Below are 19,520 nucleotides of genomic sequence, written 5' to 3'. Positions count from 1 at the left end.
CGTACAAGACTTTATAAGCCACGGAGGGTCTGAAAACAGAAAATCTGAGTGCTCACAGAGGAGATAAATTGCTTCTTCGCCCACTTGGAAAAACTACAACAGCAGCCCTCATCTGCTTCAGCCCTGCTCCCATCCTCATCCTCACCTCGTTCCTGCACCGCTCCACTCACTTTACGGAATATGATGTCAGACGTGTATTCTTAGCAGTGAACCCCAGGAAGGCTGCCAGTCCAGACAGAGTACCTGGCAAGACGCTAACAGCGTGTGGCCACCAGCTCACCCTCATCTTTACCAGAATATTCAACCTCTCACTAGACTGGGCAGCCATCCCACCCTGTCTAAAATCAGCCACAATCATCCCAGTGCCGAAGAAGTCTCCCGTCACTAGCCTGAACAACTACCACCCTGTGGCCCTCACTCTGGTAATCATGAAATGCTTCGAGAGACTAGTCCTTCAGCACATCAAGGACTACCTCCCCCGAGACCTCGACCCCTACCAGTTTGCATATCATGCGAACAGATCCACAGAAGACAGCATCACCATAGCCCTGAGCGCTGAGCCCCCTCCTGTATTGTGTCTACACCCACGACTGCAGTTCCACCCACAACAACAACCTCATCATCAAGTTTGCTGATGACACCACGGTAGTCAGATTCATCTCAAAGGGAGACGAGGCAGCCTACTGAGAGGAAGTCCTGAAATTGGCAGCATAGTATTCAGAGAACAACCTGGCACTGAACACCAACTTGTGGACTTCAGGAGGCACAGCACTGACTTAGCCCCCATGTACATCAAAGGGGAGTGTGTGGAGAGGGTCCACACCTTCGGGTTTCTCAGCATCCTCATCTCTGCTGACATCTCCTGGACAGACAACATCACAGCAGTCGTCAAGAAGGCCAGCAGCGGCTGCACTTCCTGAGGCTGCTGCTGAACTTCTACCGCTCATCCATTGAGAGCCTGTTGACATATTGCATCACAGTATGGTATGGGAGATAAAGTGAGGCTTCAGAGAGAAGTCAAAGCAGCACAGAAGATCATCGGCTGCCCTCTCTCCTCCATGATGGACATTTATTCCTCCCGCTGCCTCAGCAGAGCAACAAAAATAATCAAGACAGCACCCACCCTGGTTTTGACCTGTTCAACCTGCTTCCCTCAGGGAAGCGCTACAGGTGCATCAGCACAAAGACTGACAGACTCAAAAATAGTTTATTCCCAAAAGCCATAACCACCCTGAACTCACACATGCACTGACAATACAGTCCCACCCCCGATTCCAAGGCCTTCCCTCTATAAACAGACTACACAACTATCATTACTGTGCAATAGTTTACGTGCAATAACCATGTAACACTGTAAATATATAACACTAATTATTAATTCCCCCCATATGTATATTTTATATATTCTTTTGAATACTGCTCATATGTATATAGTGCAGCAGAACTGAGCACCTCACGCCCGTTTCTTTTACCACATGTTTGCACTGCGTAGGAGATGCTCTGCATCTCATTGTACATGTGTATAGTGACAAAAGGCATTCTATTCTATTCTATTTTAGATTCAGCAGTGTGTGGATATAGAGTATAGATAAAGTGTATAGAGTAGATCAGTCTTGAAAAGTGTGATATAAGAAACACAGCAGGCCTAATATTAAATACAATGGTTCTTTATTATACATATGCCTGTGTGGAGGCATTAAAAACCACTGGGTGACACCAAACTATCCTGGTGAATGAATAATGTCGTCCAGAAAACTGTTCAATCACATTCGGACACCGAGGCCGGACTCACTCGCAGCACGATGCTGTCCAACATGATGCCCTCGGGTCAGACAAACAAAAGCAGAACAAATATGGGACAAGTAGGTCGTTACCATGGTTTCCGTATCTTTAAACCCTTATAATTATGCATAAACATACACGTACACACACATGAGCCGACAACAGGCCATTTCATGAGTTAAAATGCTGTGCAAATGTTTAAATACAAACTAAAAACAACCAGAACCACATACTCTCCAGTTCACACATGAAACTGCAGCACTTTGAGTCCAGCACACGGTTTTCAGAGAGCCTCCCCCCACCCCCCCAGTCCAGACGTGGACACGGTAAGGCCAAAAACCCAACCCAATATAACACGAGCGCCTCCCGGGGGATGCAGACTACAGCGCTCAGCAACATTTACAAAGTCTGGGTTATATATCTGGGCTAAAATCAAAATAAAAGCATGCAAACACAAAATGTAACAAAAGCTTGATGAGAAAATAACAAAAGTGCTTTGGCTCAGTCAACAACCAGGTTAGCACCACATTTTAAGGGGTATGAAAGTTTTCAGCTGCTTCATGCTCTGATTCTGGGACACACGCTTCAAAAGGGCTTTTTAAGGGGATTTAAGTCTCAGTGCGTTTCAAATTAAGTGCTTGAAAACTGATGGGCTTGCAGAGCTGCTGCCATCGCTTTCTCGTGTTATGACCCAAGTCATGATGCTGTGTGTTGTTTGTGCTTATGTAAGTTCCAGGTGGAGGCGGATAATTGGCTAAACATGGAATGAGGCTGGCTATATAGTGGGACTTATCAAGACTGTCTGCCCCGCCCACTTTCTATTTCCAAACAAGCTGTGCATTTAGCCATGTGTCTTGTGTTTAGTGGTGAGCTGTGTGACCAAGTTACTGTGATGAGAAGAGCTTGGTTCTCTTGTATCGATTGTAAATCGTGTAAATAGACTTTTCCTTGGTGATCTGGTTGCTGTACGGGTTTTCTTTTAAAACCTTTTTCTCCCGTTTAGCTTAGTGATACAGGTAAGAGGCCTGTATTTTCTTTTGGGTTTCTCGTCATAAGTAAATCAGTTGTTTCATTTCTAGAGTGTTTTGTTTGTTGTTTTGGCCATTCCCTCCCTGATGCTTGCTATCTTTGGAGATTAATAAAATATCTGGTTGTTGTGAAACCGCAATCCTGTGGTAGCGTTGGTCTTTCCTTGGGAGCAGGCAGCGTGGGCATTACGTTTCCTTTTCTTTTTGTTTTTTTTGTGTTGCGCTCCGGTTTCCCCTTGGCTGGGTTGTAGCCAGGACCTTTAAAGCCCGGTCACACCAGAAAGACGAACAGCTAAATATTTGGGTCCGAGGTTTGGTGACTGTGGCAACAAACTGGATCAGAGTATCTTTCCACACCTCTCTGTCATCAGAGAAGTTTTAGCACTTTATTCTGAAGACTGAGCAAAATTTTATAATCGTTCGCTAACAGGAGCACCTTGAGGTCAAACACATCTGAGATTTTTACTAGATGCACCTGTGCTATCAATTTGACAATTCTGCGTCGCTTCGCTCTCAAGTTATCGTGTTCACAAAGATATGTTTCCACACTGCCTGCCCGGCGGGGTGACACCAATACCCTATCAAAAAATGGCTCCATTTCCTGAACAGTTGATGCAAACTTTTTGTCAAATCCCTTGAATTAAATTTGAAAGTCTGCTCTTCACTCGCATAGTAATTGTTTGATTTAGGAACCACTGTGGTGCACAGAGGCAAAAACTACAAAATAAATGTGCCTTTCTCCAACAAATTATGAACCTGGCACTACCTTTCTTAACTGCTAGATAAAAAAAACAACTGATTGCTATTTAGAATTTTTTCTTTTGTCCAAAAGCAGAAAACAATGTTCGAGATGCCTTATTTTACAAGTTTTGTTTGTGTGATCAACATTTCAAAATCCAAATGTACTTTGTTTCTTACACATATATGAGAAGCTGGAGCAAGAATGAATATTTAAATCTTTAATTTTCTGTTTGCCACCTAATATTTTACCATTTCTCTTTTTTCGCTCCATCAGGTTAGTTGGATCCTGGAGTTATTTGTATGAGACTGATCAGGCACTAAATACATTATATGATTGCTCAAAGTTCATTAAAGTTGGTTTTCAGGGGTGCAAAACATGCAGCTCACGGCTCATTCGGCTCACTAATTAATTCATTACCACTATTCCTTTAATAGCGATGCCAGTATTTCTACACAGCAACTACTACTATCGCTTATTTTTTTCTGCTCTAGACATGCCGTTTGAATCGTGAAGCACTAAAACCTCCACATGTGAAGTTTTTTCCCCTTTTCTCTGATCTGTAACACGTCAGGGTGCTCATTATAAATGGACGATTTATTAAATAATTAATAGGTCAAAAAGATTTTTTTACTCAGCTTTAGACCTCAGCTTTTAAAGGGTCTTTTTTTCTCCATAAACAACTTCTTAAATGTAAAGAAAACCAAAAATCAGGAGGGGTATTTTTTTTAATCTGCCATTTAGCTCTGGTGTTACTGGTCAAGTTATACATTGCACTGTTATTTGCTGGCGTGACGGGGTCTTTAGGTTGGCACAGAGCTGAGTGGAGTGGAAATATTTATTGTTTTCTCAATAGAGTAGTGTAGATTGACTTTTCACTCCCCTTTCGGGTGGTGCAGATTGTATGTTAGTAGGAGGTGGTGATGGGACTGCTTCTGTTTGTCTGTGCCTGGCTGAGCCCGACATTCAGAAAACACAGATTCGTACTTGGCACCGAGTGCAAACAAGCATCAGTATGTGAAATGTCCACTGACTTGGACACACTGTAGAAAGAAAATGAACAAAGTAAACACGGTGAAATGGAAAAGTGCCGTACTAGACGTTATTTCAGTTGGGTTTTTTTTCCTCTTCATTGCTCTCCACCGGGGGAGTTTTCTGAGGCGGGTCCTGGGGGGAGTCTTCACTCTGACTGGCTTGCTCCTCTGCTGTTGGTGACTCTGGTTTAGCTGAGGGCTCCTTGGTCGGCGGCGCGGCGGTTTGTGTGCAGTTGATCGGTGCGAGCACTATGGCAGGCTGCAAGGGACAGAAAACAAAAGCCTGCATGAGTGAAGGGCGCCAGGCTGAACACAAAATTTAATAACAGGAGCTACAGGAGAGCAGAAGGCAAACAGAACCAAACTACTAAGCTACACAGGCACAAATTTAACCCCAGCTAAAGAAGCTTTGTGCCCTCAGAGGTATTCGTAGGAATAGAAACGTCCCACTGAGGTTTTTAGCCCCATCAAGCTACACAGAAATAATCTACATCAACATCAGCCCCACTAATGGAGTCAGAGTTTCCCATGTGATCACTACTTTATCATCAATGCAGAAATGAAGCAAGGTTAAGAGAGCAGAGGGAGGTACTACGAAGCAAGTTCATAAAGCCAGGCTTACTTTGTGTTAGCTGGCTCAACAACACCTAAAACCCCAGTCAGAGGTAACAGGTATCTCAATAGTGGTTTTCAGCTTCCTGTGTTAGCTCAGGTTTTCTGCTTCAGGCTCTGAGCATGCTCACAATAAAGAGCAGGCAAGTTATTTTACAGATTTAATATTCTTGTTTGTAGTCCTGATAAATGGACAACAAACAAACAGACCGACCGACTTTCTAATCTGTGTTTTTTAAGCTGGAATTTCAGCAGGCTTGGCAGCAGATTTAAATAAAATACAAAAACAATAGTTTTCTGCATTAGAAAATAAATGCTAACATATTCCTGCCTCTCTTTCGGAGGTTATAGTGAAACACAGCTCTACCGTGTATGTAATCACTTATGTATATACAAAATTTTTTATTCCTGTGTTAATTTTATTCTTTTTATACAGCTGCTGTAACAATAATTTCCCTTGTGGGAACATGAATGTATATATCTGCACTTGGCATGTATAAAACCTATTGCTCCAGCAGAGAATCTGAATCTATCTAGAATCAGTGAAAACGTGGCACTTCCTGACAGTTTTAAACAGCTTCAGTTACCATGGTGATCAAGAAAGCCACCCCCGGGACACTGAAAACTCTGACTTAAGGCTCGACGTAGCTCACTAAGCCATTGATTTCGCTTCGTAGTACGCCCGTCGGGGTGTTTGATGGTAGAATGAAGCCCGGTTTGAATACCTGCAGTGACATTCACAGACAGCTGAGCCCTCAGCAGCAGACTAGAGCACACCCACAGTAAAATAAAGGGTGAGGAGTAGCGATGGAGGGGGACAGTGAAAACAGAAAGAAGCAGTTGGAATGGATGGAATTATTTAAAGGGGTTACTCAACTTGAAATTCTACTTTAGTCTGCATGTTATTTAAACCTAGATTTTTTTTCTCCTTTTCTTTTGTTAAGTCTTTTTGTTCTTCCGTAGTAGGCAGTCATATCAAACTGGTATTCACCACAAATCCACTTCCAGTCCAGAACTGGGGCAACTCCCTGCGCCACAGTGCAATACTGAGGCTGGTGAGCAGAGTGCAAGGCACCAGGTAGAGTAACGCCGGCTGACCCATCTGCATCACGGCCAGCGCCACGAAGGTGATCAGCAGGCCGATGCCGTAAGCTGACGGGAGAGAGACAAAGACAGATGTCACTTTAGCTCCTGCAGGTGTTCTGCAAGCTGGTCCGCTGCTATATTCTTATTTACAGGTCGTCCTTGGCCTGCTTCTACCTTACTCACTGAGCTACAACCATCAGAAAAGTTACTGAAGTCTTTTGTTCCTAGACTTGTTCCTTGCACCTGTTCCTAAAGCCTGTACCAGATCTGGCAGGAAAATGAAATCATCTCTTTTTTGCTCTAAAACTGAAGTCCTCAGGAGAGGAAGTGCTGATGTTTTCTACTGGCTAGTCTTAACAATCTGTTTATTACATTACAAGCACCACGGTCATTTTTCTCGGGGTAAAACGATGAGTTGAACTACAGAGCAGAACCTCCCCTTATCAATGTCATTCCCACCTGAATGAGGCTCATCATAACATCAGCATTTCACAGAGTACAGCCCACCTCCATCCCCTCCTCCAGCCCACGTACGTACCGACTGTACAGGCCATGAAGTAGATCCTGTAGGATTGTGTTAAAATGTCAAATCTGTGACAGTACACAACCAGCAGACCTGAGAAAAGAAAACCAAAGAGGCATTCAGAACAAAGGGAAAGACTAACAGCAGTTTTTCACATAGCTTTCTTAGCAGACTTCCATTTTTAGTATTTTTTTTTTAAATTCTTTGATGAAAATCTCTCATCTGTGACAGACTTACTGTTGGACAAGCCCTTGCTCTTATTTTTAAAGCATGTGAACTGTGTCATCATAAAACATTTGCTTTGCATACCTGGTACTAAGATATCTCCGAAGCCAAGCAGGGAGAAGGGGCGGTCGCAAAGAGCCAGGGGGGAGGAGTTTAACCGTGGCACTTTAAGCACCATGGGAAGCTGGAGAAAACACAAAAATTAACATTACCATCAACTACTGAGCTGAGAGGGGTGTTTGGAGGACTTAACCGAGGTGTACCACGTAGGCTCACCTTTTCATGTGTGGAGGAGTCAGAGGGACCAGCTGCTACCTCCACCATTATACTTTGCCCACTCTGGAGAAAAGGTAAGAAGTAAAAACACAAAAACAAAGAACACAGCAGACAACAACTAAACTAAAGAGACGTGTGTGACAATCTGACATACCTTTGTGAAGGAAGGTGTAATAAATACGAAGAAAACATCATAGACGAACAGGACGGTCATTAGTAAAGTGCAAGCCTGCATCAAGGAGCAAAAGAAAACACAGTTTATGATCAAAGTTTCAGACAAAACTTTTATTAAAACAATCAAACACAGTTAAAAACCTTTCAAAAAATCGTGTTGTGGTTCAGATCTGTCACCTTAAATGTGGGCAGCCTGACTGTTTTGAGCATGTAGAGACAGAAGGCGATCCCCAGGGCGTCCTGTAACACCCACGCCCACCTGGAAGACACGTAACACATTAGTCACCCAGCACCATCACCATATCATGTCATTACACACAGACTTTACGCCACCCGACACACACACCCACAATAATTCTGCCCTCAAACCAAAATTCTTGGGTGCTGGAAGAAAGTGTGCAGCACAGCCTGTAGGAAACCAACAGCTTCAGCTCTTTTGATACTTCAGCAAAAGCATCTTTCCAAGTGAAAGTGAAAATTTTTCCCCCCAAATATAGCACCTATGGGGTCACTCTGAATTTTAAACCTGAAGATATGGACTTCTGGAGAAGCCCACAATAATAATTCCTTTCTCAAAAAGCTGAAATAGCCCAAGTGGTGACACTTCTGGAATATGTGATAAGGTATCTACTATTAGGGCTGGGCCATATCATACCGTTCACTGTAATACTGGTATAATGTTAGGAAATGATAAGAAAATGAAATATCGCGATAGAATATGGGTAAGACGCGCATGGGCAGTGCCTTTGTTTTCATATGCACATGGTGGAAAAAGCATGGCGGCGACAGAGAATGAGAAGGGCGAAAGCGGATCGCTGAATAAAACTGATGAAGCAGAATTGGTTTGTAAAAATGCTGCAACTTCAGTGGTGTGGAACTGGTTTGGCTTTCGTGCCCTCAGATACACAGTTATATAAGAGCAGATGCATGCTGCAATAAGCTGTACGTCCAATGGATGCATGATCTGATTAGTCGACTAATCGGATCATGCATCCATTGGACGTACAGCTTATTGCAGCATGCATCTGCTCTTATATAACTATCATTAGCTTACAGCTTTAAGTGTTTAAGGTATGTGCTAACTAAAAATAAAGACAAGATGATAGTTTATTAAATTTTAATGAGATTTGCAGATTGTTTCGGTGAAGTTTAATAAACTCCTTGCTATCTAAAATATAACGGGACACCGGAGTATATTCTTGAGCATCTCACACTTCTGATAATCAGCTGTCTGCTTGACGTTTATTCAGCTGTGTAAAAACTATAACTTTAATCTCAGCCAAACCGATTTACTCAGGAACAAATAAAATACTACAAAAAGCCAAACAATAACATTTTTAAGTTATCTAAGTGACTTATATATGTTTAACCTGAGTAGCGAAAGACAGCGGTGGGTTTGAAAACGATTTGCCGGGAGTCCGGTGTTCTCACGGGCTCTAGTGAGCCTTGCTCCAGGCTAGCTATCGAGCTAGTGGGTAACAGACGTCTCCAAAAACGTCGGAGCGCTTTTGAAAATATGTGGTGTCTTGATAAACTGAGCAAATATTTGAGGTTTACACGGTTACATTCTCGCCTGAAAATATGTTAAACGTTCATTTTGTGACCCAGAAAGAATAATAAGAGTAATATTAAAACTAACTAGCTGCCGCCATTGTTGGTAACTGAGCTGGGCAGCGCTATGAATTCTGGGACAGAGCTACTTCTTCTTCTTCTTCGGGTTTAACGGCAGCTGGCATCCTTGTACATGCAGTGCTGCCATCTTCTGTTTCAGTCCGTTATTACACTCTTAAATTCTACTACTTATTCCTGCGTCTTTTGTGATCTTACAAAGCTTCAAACGACGCGTTGACTATTAAATCAGTCGTCGACGATTCTGATAGTCGACGTAATCGTGACTAGTCGACTAATCGTGGCAGCCCTATTTTCAAGGCACCCGAAGCGCTTTAGAATGCCACTATTCATTCATTCTCGCATTCACACACTGGTGGAGGCAAGCTACAGTTATAGCCACAGCTGCCCTGGGGCAGACTGACAGAAGCGAAGCTGCCATATTGCGCCATTGGCCCCTCTGGCCAACACCAGTAGGCGGTAGGGTAAAGTGTCTTGCCCAAGGACACACACCTTCCGGTTACAGATGCGCTTCCCAACCCCCTGTTCCACGGTCACCGAACCAATTTTATGTGGTACACGCCGCTCAAAAATCTGTCAAAAAATGTTTTAGTACGACTTTGCTAAGCTACGAAGCCGCACCGCTTGATGGATTGTTGGAGCATTATGGTTACCGTAGTCGGGAGCCTCGCAGAGTGATACGTACTGTGCTTCAACATAATATTACCGCACTGAGTGTGTCTAACCTCTTTTTAAGTTTTGTGGATATTTTACATGGTTATGCTGAGGACATGTCGGTCAATTTCCACTGGAAATGCCTTTTGGTTAAACTGTCAGCGAGGAATTTGCATTTGCACTGTTAATTTTTTATATAACTTTAATGCACATAAAAAAAAGCTGCTTGTTTAAGTGAAATGGTAAATGGTAAATGGCCTGTATTTGTATAGCGCTTTACTAGTCCCTAAGGACCCCAAAGGGCTTCACACATCCAGTCATCCACCCATTCACACACTGGTGATGGCAAGCTACATTGTAGCCACAGCCACCCTGGGGCGCACTGACAGAGGCGAGGCGGACACTGGCGCCACCGGGCCCTCTGACCACCACCAGTAGGCAACAGGTGCCGGGTGAAGTGACATTATTAGTACAAAAAACCCCATCAAAGTTGTGGAGTTGTAAAGTATTTTGTCTCGCATCAGTTATATCGTCAGTTATATCGTTATCGCAAATTTTCAAATATATATCGTGATATATCGTTTTTATTTATTTTTTATTTTTTAAGCTATCGCAGTTATTACTATCGGTATATCCTGGTTATTTCCCACATCTGCACATGTCAACTAATAGTATTCCTTACTCCCATTCACCTCAAGTTCAACTTCGTACCTGACCTCATTTTTCGCCTCTCGTGATTATTATGCTGGTGAATTTGACCTTTTCTTCTATGACTGTAAAGCCCTGCAGCGCCTTTGTCTGTAGCTGTAGTGGAATGAATTCAATTGTTTTTTAAATTTTGTGTTGTGCACTCACTGGTCTTCGTTGCGAAACACCATCCAGATGATGCTGACACCAATGCAGAGGGCCGACAGCAGCAGCATGCGGATCTGCGGCCGCTTGTGCAGGTACGGCAGGTTGTTCTCCGGGATCCTTTTTTTCCAAAACATAGGTCAGATGTCAGCCACTACACCACAGCACTTTCTCTCAGAGAAATACAGTCACTGTTAAGCATGAAATGCAACTAAAAAGTGTTTTTATTAGCATTAATCTGCAGATAATCATGTTAATCATGTATCATTTGGTCTACAAACACAAGAAAAAAGGGTGTACAGAAGAAACAGGAAACAACTGCTCAATCCACATTGCTGAAAAAAATATTAAAAAAAAGGTTCCTAAACCGTTTACTCATCATGCTGTAAGTATAATGAGTATTTAAGTATTTATATGAGCTTTTCTGTTTCCAGGGTGGAGTGACTGTACAGCAGACATCTTTATTGAATTTAATAAATAAGAACTGGGCGAACAAGTTTGAATTTATTTTAGATTTGAGAAGCTCAAACATATATACACCCTGACTAATATTTGGTTGAATAGATTATAGAATAGATATAGAAAACATACATGAATGGAGAGAAAACAAACAAATGTCATGCTGTTTAAAGCATCATCGCACCTGCTAATATGACCTGAAGACTCACCTGCACTTGCAGAAAGGAAGTCTCCTGACGAACGGCCACAGGCAGCTGTACAGGCCGACAGAGGAGGCCAAACAGAAGATCCTGATGACCCAAATGGCTAAACGGTGAAGAAACAGCAGACAGAAGCTGAGTAGATATTATCGTGTGAGGAAACCCGCTTCTTTGGCATCCCCCCTCCTTAAACGCCTGAATAGTGGTATTGCTTTCCCTTTTGTACACTATTGCCATCCGCAGCTTTCAGCAGCTTTTTAATCTGTTTAAAGGCGAAATGTTATCTCAGCCATTGAGCTCTTTATCAGTGCAGCCATTCTTTACACTCAGCAGGGTTTGACTCTGCTGCAGCTTAATGCTGGACAACAGGCAGCTCTGCGAGAGGAAATGATCTCTGAAGAATCTCAGTTTACCCTGGAGCTAAATGGAGAGGGGATTATTAATTTAATAAGATTCGTTTAGAAGCTTGGACTTTTTAACCAGAAATCCTGTTTTATTCATTTTGTGTATTTTCTTGTTGCACCTGTGTGTGATGTGCATTTTTTATTTTTTTTTAATTTCTTCACCCTTCTTTTTTTTTTTTTTTTTATTCACAACCTATTCTACTGTATTGCATTTTAATCTTTACTTATTTTGCTCATTTAATTGATTTTATTTAATTGAGCTCCTTTCTATTATTTGGTTTTTACCTTAAGTAAAACACTTAAATACTTGCTTTGTCGTATTGTCTTTTTATTTTGTTAGCAAAATATTTATTCTACTTATTTAAGCTAGTTTTTTAAGGAGGAAAGAGGCAGCAATGTTAAAGGCTTAAGACACTGATGGTGAGCCTTCTATCATCATGGACAAAGTGAGACAACAGGATTAACAAGCCAGCGGACTTTATGAGTTCAGTGCCAGTGATTCCTCCTGTGCATTTTTGTCTAATTTTTCTGGGGATTCTGGGGAATGGAGTCTAATAGACTAAGTTTCATCATCCGAGCGACATACAATGTGCTACCTTTCCAAAGGACCCAGCGTACCCCCTGTGTACAGTCCCAGCCACACTCAAGCACATCTTGGTTGGTTGTAGGACTAGCCTTACTCAGGGCAGATACACATGGAGACACAACCAGGTCCTCAGGTGTCTGGCTGAGAAAGTTGAGCACAAAAGGAAATTCATCAACGCTCAACCCTTCACAAAGCAAGAGGAACGTCAGTCAGTCAGGGTAAAACATAACATTAGACGTTTTGCTGGTTGACTGCTACAGCTGTCTCAGGGCCTCCTGGCGACTGTGCAGTTAACCTCATGGTAGTAAAACTAAAAAGAATGAAAAATGTTCCGCTCTTCTTCCCTTTTCTGGGAGTCAGTGGGGAGGTAGAGTGGGCGCTGTCGTCTCTGCTCTCTCGTATCTTATCTTACTTACTTGTCTTACTCCTCTCTATCACTTTTTTTTGTCCCTTTGAAGAAAAGAAGCTCCATAAATGTTAAAGAGGTACGTATTTCTCAGCTGCAGTGAACAGATAGAATAAACTGTAGAAAACTAAACAGGAGAAAGAAGAAAACAATTTTAAGATAAACCACTGACACACTCCGGGGCCTGATCAACCCTGGCAGGGCCTCCTTGGATGAGGGTGTCTAGTGATAATGGCCGAAACACCCGATGAATTCAAGGTCCACCACTGACGACGTGTCTAATTTTAATGATTTAGATCAGATCTCTAATCCCTAAACCTAACCAAGGAAAAATGGCAGATTAGCTTGTGTAGAACGAAAGTTGAGACACATAACGATGTGTGCCACTGGTAAAGTTTCTGGGATGCTTTTGCTCATAACACCCATCCCTCAAGATTTTCTCCATTAAAAGCAATGCATTGTCAGGAATTGTGACATCTAGTCCTTTACTGAATCAACTTGGCTTTTAAATTTATCAGTAAGAGAGCAACAATATAGGAAATAATAACCGTATTCTTAATATAAGGACCTTCAAATATCAGTAAATTCCTGGAGGGAGATAGCTGAAAGTATCAGAAGTGAGATTCAGAAACGTGTAAATAAGTTTTTTTTTTTAAAAGAACGTGAGCGATAGTTATGTTTACCTCTAAAGAAAACTGACCACAACAAGTAGCATGGACCCCGGAGGGGAAAAAGTGCCAGCATTTTACTTGTTTCTATCTGCTGGCTCTGCATATAAAACACTGGGACACGACGAACCTCAGCTGACGAAAACTATGTTGCACAAACATGTAAATGAGCTGTTATCAAGGATGTACTCAGGATGGGCCTGAGTGTGTTTAAGCATTAAAGTCCAGCTTGTTTGACTAACATAATTAACGTGCTGTGCCCGGGCGCGGTTCAGTTAGACTCGGTACAGTATGCATGTATCGCATTCCCCTGCACTTCCCTCTTTAAAAATAACTCTGAAAGGAAAGCGTTCCACCGCTTTCATAATCAAGTCCCAAAAGCCACAAACACATAAAACTCATCAGGCTCTGCAAAAGTGTTTTAGTAAATCAGAGAGTGACTGTGAGAGAGGAGCTGCTGCCAAGATAAATGTAAGCATCCTCTGGCACAGTGTGAGCACTGGGCAGCAGGAGGACAAGTGTCCCTAATCTGAGTAAGCTACTGCATACTGTAGATAAAAAGAATATAAACTTGCCAAGTGGTGAGGAGAAATTTGACGTTTAAATTCGTTTAAAAAATTTGACAATGAATGCCTAGTAAGTCCAGGAATTATCCATACAGGTGTTTCAGTCAAGAAAAACAAGGAAACCTGTAAGATCCAGTTAAAAGCTGCAGGCTTGAACTAAATCAGCTGCTCTGGAACCATTTTTCTGATTCTGACAGACTGTAAAAGTAAGCACATCCTAAATTATCACTTCATTTGATTCTAAACTACAAACGCTTATTGCAAAAGCACCGTTCTGTGTTTTTTTTGCACTTCAGGAGGGTTTTTTTCAAATATGTTTTGCTCTGTGGTTTTTGTGCACATAGCAAATGCTGGTTTTTTTAGGTTTTGTCACATCTTTTGCACAACCTCAATCCAGAGAAAATCCCTACTGAGTGACGCCAAGCCACAGTGAGTAAGGACAAATTAAAAGCTTTGAGAGGCTAACCGCCCCCAACACACTAATGAATACTGGGCAGAAGGAACTGAAACCACCATCATTTACTGGTCCCATAAATGTGCTTCTGATCTAACGGATTTACTTATCTTTTAAATGTTTCCTTCAGCACGACTAGTATAGCAGCGGTTATATTCTGTGTACGCTTCGTGTGTATCTGCATCGTACCCAGGTGATCGTAGAAAAAGTAGAGTAGCACCAGCATGTTGCAGCACATGACGACGAACACACAAATCATGATCGGGGTTACGTCTACGGTCTCCTCCTCTTGCTTCTCAGCACTGTCGTCCCGCTTGTGCTTCATGTACCGTCTGCAGGAGGACAAGCAACAGTGAGTAACTCTAAAGACAAAGAGTATATATGCACACATGTTTGCTCTGAGGTTTTGTCGTTCACATTTTAAATTGCTGATTATGGTCCAGTGTTTGGTGATTTACCAAAACACACGGGATAACCATATTGCCATTAAAAGTCTATATTTATAGTCATTTGGTCAGCTGGCTGGCATTCACTTCCATCTTGAGTTGAAAACACGCACTCATGATCCCAAATGTTTTTTTTCTCTGCGGTGCTGTGCGTCAGCGACCCCATCTCACTCTGCCCTCCTTCACCTCAGAAAACTCCAAAAAGATGGACTCAGATTGGGTTAAGCCAATGAGTCACCCATACTCAAATAAACAGTGCTGCCCTTTACTGGAGTCGCAGCGGTAAGATGCAGATTGCTTGGTTTGAAAAGAAGAGAAGTACTCATAGTCACCCAAAAGGAAAGTCTTTTGCAATCATGCACTTGTATTTTGTTGCCAGGAAAACTCTGACCAATGTTCTCTGGAGCCTCTCCTGATGAAATATCTCTAATGTAAATTTAGCAGCTGTGACTAAATGCATCGTTTGCACTCGCTGAAGGAATTTCTTTGATACCCAATACTTGCATCATTGTATTTTTGTATCACTTAATGCAGTTTTGTTCAACCCAGACTAAAATCACTTTTTAACTTTAATTTTTTCAAAAAGTCTGAAGACTCTGGCTGTCATACTGCAGTACAGCTGAAACTCTGACACTATGGGATTTTCCACTGAATCACTTCCACAGAAGCACTTTTACAGGACCAGTAAACTTACTTCTTGCTGTCTCTGCTGCCGGCCCAGTAGCCTCCAATAGCCACCGTTCCTACTGCCATCAAGAAGATGATCACCATGTTATAGTCTAACACTGGCTCATTGGGTGCGTACATGGCAACCAGCTGTCCTTTACCAAAGGTCTGCAGAAGTAAGAAACAGCATTAGATTTGCCAGATGTCAACCTTCAAAGCTAAATAAAACATGCCAAAATAAGAAAGTGCTACTTAATTTATATTAAATAAACCCTAATTTAGCCTACTTCAAAGTAAATTAACTCTGATGTTGTGATTATTAAGCCCAATTCAGTGCATAACACTGGACTGAAGTCATGAATTACAACAAGAGTCTCTGTCATGGTGCTCAGTTTTAGATACACTTTTCCACTTAGATACATTTTCCACTCCACTGGAAAAACAAATCTGTCTGAAAAGGAGCATTTAACCAGTTGCTTCCAGCTGGATAGACGTGCCATGTGCCGTTTATCACGTATCAAAGCTTAAACCATCTCTAAGCAGTTCCCTGAACATGTCAATCAGTTCACTGCACTCAAATGGACTCTGCAGTCACCAGATCTCAATCCAGCACAGCCCCTTTAGGATGTGGTACAATGAGAGATTCTCATTGTGGACATGGAGTTAACAAATCTGCAGGAACTGTGTGACACCATCATGTCAATAGGGAGCAAAATCTCTGAGAAATACTTCCAGCACTTTCTTGAATCTGTACCATGAAGAATTACAGATTAAAGGTAGTTTACCCTGATACAAACAAGGTACACATATTAAAGCATCCAGTGACACAAAATTAGAAAAGGGATAATAAGGCTAGGTGTAGAGCTTCTAAAGTGAGAAGAGAAATATCGGTTGGTAGCTGACTTCTCACCTTGCTTATATCCAACATATCAGAGTAGCTGAGCAGTGCCACAGGAATGTCTATCTCTTCATACTGAGTCTTGTTTCCTGCTGGTGGTGTCTGTAGGGAAAAAACAAAAACAAAGCACATTTCTGATTTGTGATGAACCAAAAGACCTGTTTAATTCTGACACAGAATAGCCGTGAACAGCTGTCTCACCAGTCTGTCCTTGCTGACGATGAGCAGGCCCTTGGCACCATTAATCTGGGCCAAGCGAACTTTTTCATAGAAAGTGCAGTTCCCCCTCATCACCATGGGGATGCGGTTCGGGAAGCCTCCCTCTGGGACCTCAGAGGGTGAGCACAGGACCGATGTTGTCAAGTCATGGATCTGGAGACGTGACTTTGAAACAAAAGGTTTGGAAATACTCTCAGAGGTTTCAAAATACAGTAATTAGAGATGTTGTTTGTTTTAATTAATTACTCATTACGTACTGTTTATTATTCTTTAATGGAACAAAGAAGCTTCCTCATTTAGTGTAAAAAGGGGCAGCCTTGTCATAAAAATCCTTGTACTTCTAAAAGACTAGTTTTTGTTTCTCATTATACACCTATATCCAAAAATAAAACACTCGTGTGAGTATGACCTAAAAACTAATTCTTGTATTTATTTCTTGTTGCGTGTATTACTACAGCCTAATATATTCTGATATTCATAAAATCTCTCCAGTGATTGCGCTTGGTTCAGAAAATAGCAGCTTGACTCGTAGCAGGCAATAAAAGTAGAGATTACATTTCAGCATCCTGTCTTCCTAAGAAAAGATGTTGTACACTGAGGCTTAGCCTCATTGCACTGTGTGGCCTTGAAGCAATTTGAAATTTTACAATGTTTGGTTAACCCCCTTTGTTAGTGACTTACTGCCTTATTGAGATCCTGAGGTAAACGTGCCCACTGGGAGTTGAAGAATATGCAGTAATCCTTTCCTTTGCTCTTGCCCTTGTCACTGAAATGGGCCATGCCGTACTCTCCCACCACCTGTCAACATAAAAACAATGGCTGGATCATCTCACATGTCCAAGAAAAAGTAAATTTTTATATCACAGAGCTGAGCTTTAATTCTAGCAGTTCTATAAATGTTGATGTTTCGCTGTCTGCATCAATTTGAGACGGTATAAAAATTCCCAAAAGCCTTTTTGAAGCTATGATTAAACTATTCATACCCCTTTTAGTTGGTTTTTGTATACCCTTCTTCATATAAACGGGGTGCACACAATATGATAAACCCTTGTATGTATAATAAAGCTCAGCAGCACTACAAACTACAGCCTTCAGTGTATAAAAAGGCTCAGTAACAGCTCCTACAATCAGGGTTCCTGCAATGTACTTGAAGTTATATTTAAGGCTTTTAAACACATTTCTCAAATACCTCTTCTTTCTTTCTCTTTCCACATGACAATCTTTAGCTAGATTAATAGTTTTTTCACTGAACACAAAACAGAAAAACCTGTTCAAATTTTAGTTTGGCTCACTCAGTTATATTGTTTCTGGCAGTGACATGAAATATTTCACTCTTAAACTCTAATTTCAGACGCGTTCCATATTTTACAGCACTACCGCAGTCTAAGTTGTCAGTGGTTAACATCAGATTCACTGTCTCGTAATCACTGTGAAGATAAACCCAGTGTCGGTTTCAGGTGAGTTGAATCGGCAATAATCCCCCTTCATTAATGCTGCATCAAAAGGTGAGTAATGTGTGGGTTTCCAGGGCCCACAGAAATCTCCGCAAGCTAACAGACATAGCATCTATGCTAACGTTCCCGGAAAACCGCAGGGAAATAAAAACCCAAATCCTTGTTTGTTAACCGCAGGCTGCTACCCGACAAAGACGCACTGAGGGACAGTTTTCGAATAAACAGACGCGGTCTCTCTCACCTTCTGGATGAGAAAAGCGACCCAAATCAGTGTTTCGGGGACCCTCATGGTGTCTAGCTTGTTGTTGTCTCCCCCATCGACCAACCGACCAACCAACCAAACGCTTGGCTCGAACTCCCTGCACGAGAGTCCCCAACGCCGGCTCTAACAGGCCGCGCCCATTTCATTCGGCTAGGCTTTTTAATTGGATGATATTGTCATGTGCCACTTAACGCGTTGCTGTTTGGATAAAAACAGACTGCCAAAAAACGATAAAAATAGTAGCGGTCACTGACAGCACGAAAAGCTTAACATGCTTTACAGTTAAACATAATTTTTAAAAACCCCCAACAACAAATAAAAGAGGAGTTTTAGAGTTTGGTTAAAAGTTTTTCAATTCATTAGCATGAATACATAAATAAATAAATAAATAAATAAATAAATAAATAAAAGGAAACAATTTTTCTTCAGTGCAAAAAATGCAAAACTCTTAGCATGTTTAACCCAAAATTAAAAAAAAATACAAAAGAAAATTACAAAAAAATACAAAAAAAAATATACAAAAAATCCCATTTGTATGCAGGTGATTAATTCCAATATCTTGGAGGTAAGTGGAGCGGCTGCTCCTGGTACAGCTTCTGCCCCTGCTGAGCTCATCACTGGACCCAGTTCAGTTTGCCTACCAACCTGCTGTGGCACCGGAGTGGATGACCGTCATTCACCTCCTACATCGTTCGAAAATCATCTTCATTGATTTATCCAGTGCCTTTAGAACCATTCTTCCCACAGTTCTGAAGGACAAGCTGGAGAACATAGAAGTGGACCATCACCTCACAACATAGATACTGGACTATCTGACCGACCACAGTATGTGAGAACTCAGGCTGTGTGTCGGACAGGGTCATCTGTAGTACGGGGGCCTCACATGGAACAGTTCTGACTCCGTTCCTCTTCACCATCTACACTGCAGACCTCTCCCACAACTCCACCCAGTGCTTCCTGCAGAAGTTCTCTGACGACTCTGCAATAGTCGGCTTCATCACTGATGGGGACGAACAGTGTAGTTTGCTGGGGCAGCAGCATCACTGCTGGGGACAGAACGAGCCTGAACAGGCTGATCCAAAGGACCAGCTCTGTTCTAGGATGCCATCTGGACGCAGTGGAGGTGGTCAGTGACATGATGGCTAAGCTGTCATCCCTACTGAACAACAAGATAAGATAAACTAGATTTATCTTATCTTACTTCAGTCACTTTAATTT

The 19,520-nt window shown here is 41.9% G+C and overlaps 1 protein-coding gene across 2 annotated transcripts; it reads right to left on the bottom strand.

The window, feature by feature from the left end:
- Positions 1-1,651: 1,651 nt before the first annotated feature.
- sppl2b (signal peptide peptidase like 2B) lies at positions 1,652-18,428 on the bottom strand. 2 transcript variants are annotated; one of them, XM_084911929.1, is made up of 15 exons: positions 18,282-18,427; positions 17,268-17,384; positions 16,569-16,751; positions 16,380-16,469; positions 15,498-15,637; positions 14,547-14,689; positions 11,283-11,379; positions 10,618-10,734; positions 7,657-7,738; positions 7,460-7,534; positions 7,306-7,368; positions 7,114-7,213; positions 6,820-6,897; positions 6,187-6,347; positions 1,652-4,842 (listed from the first exon to the last, which is right to left on the bottom strand). In XM_084911929.1, the coding sequence occupies exons 1-15, from the start codon at positions 18,327-18,329 to the stop codon at positions 4,657-4,659; spliced, it is 1,680 nt and encodes a 559-aa protein (XP_084768055.1). In that variant the 5' UTR covers positions 18,330-18,427; the 3' UTR covers positions 1,652-4,656. The 2 variants fall into 2 exon arrangements, 1 of the variants encoding a protein (XP_084768055.1); XR_014797551.1 differs by having other exon boundaries at positions 4,682-4,842; positions 6,073-6,347; positions 18,282-18,428.
- Positions 18,429-19,520: the final 1,092 nt, after the last annotated feature.

This window comes from Perissodus microlepis, chromosome 18 (assembly GCF_051167445.1).
Source record: "Perissodus microlepis isolate ML-2025 ecotype Zambia chromosome 18, ASM5116744v1, whole genome shotgun sequence".
Classification (NCBI taxonomy): Eukaryota; Metazoa; Chordata; class Actinopteri; order Cichliformes; family Cichlidae; genus Perissodus; species Perissodus microlepis.
The sequence above is the reverse complement of the archived record's forward strand: the minus strand, read 5'-3'. Positions and strand labels throughout refer to the sequence as shown.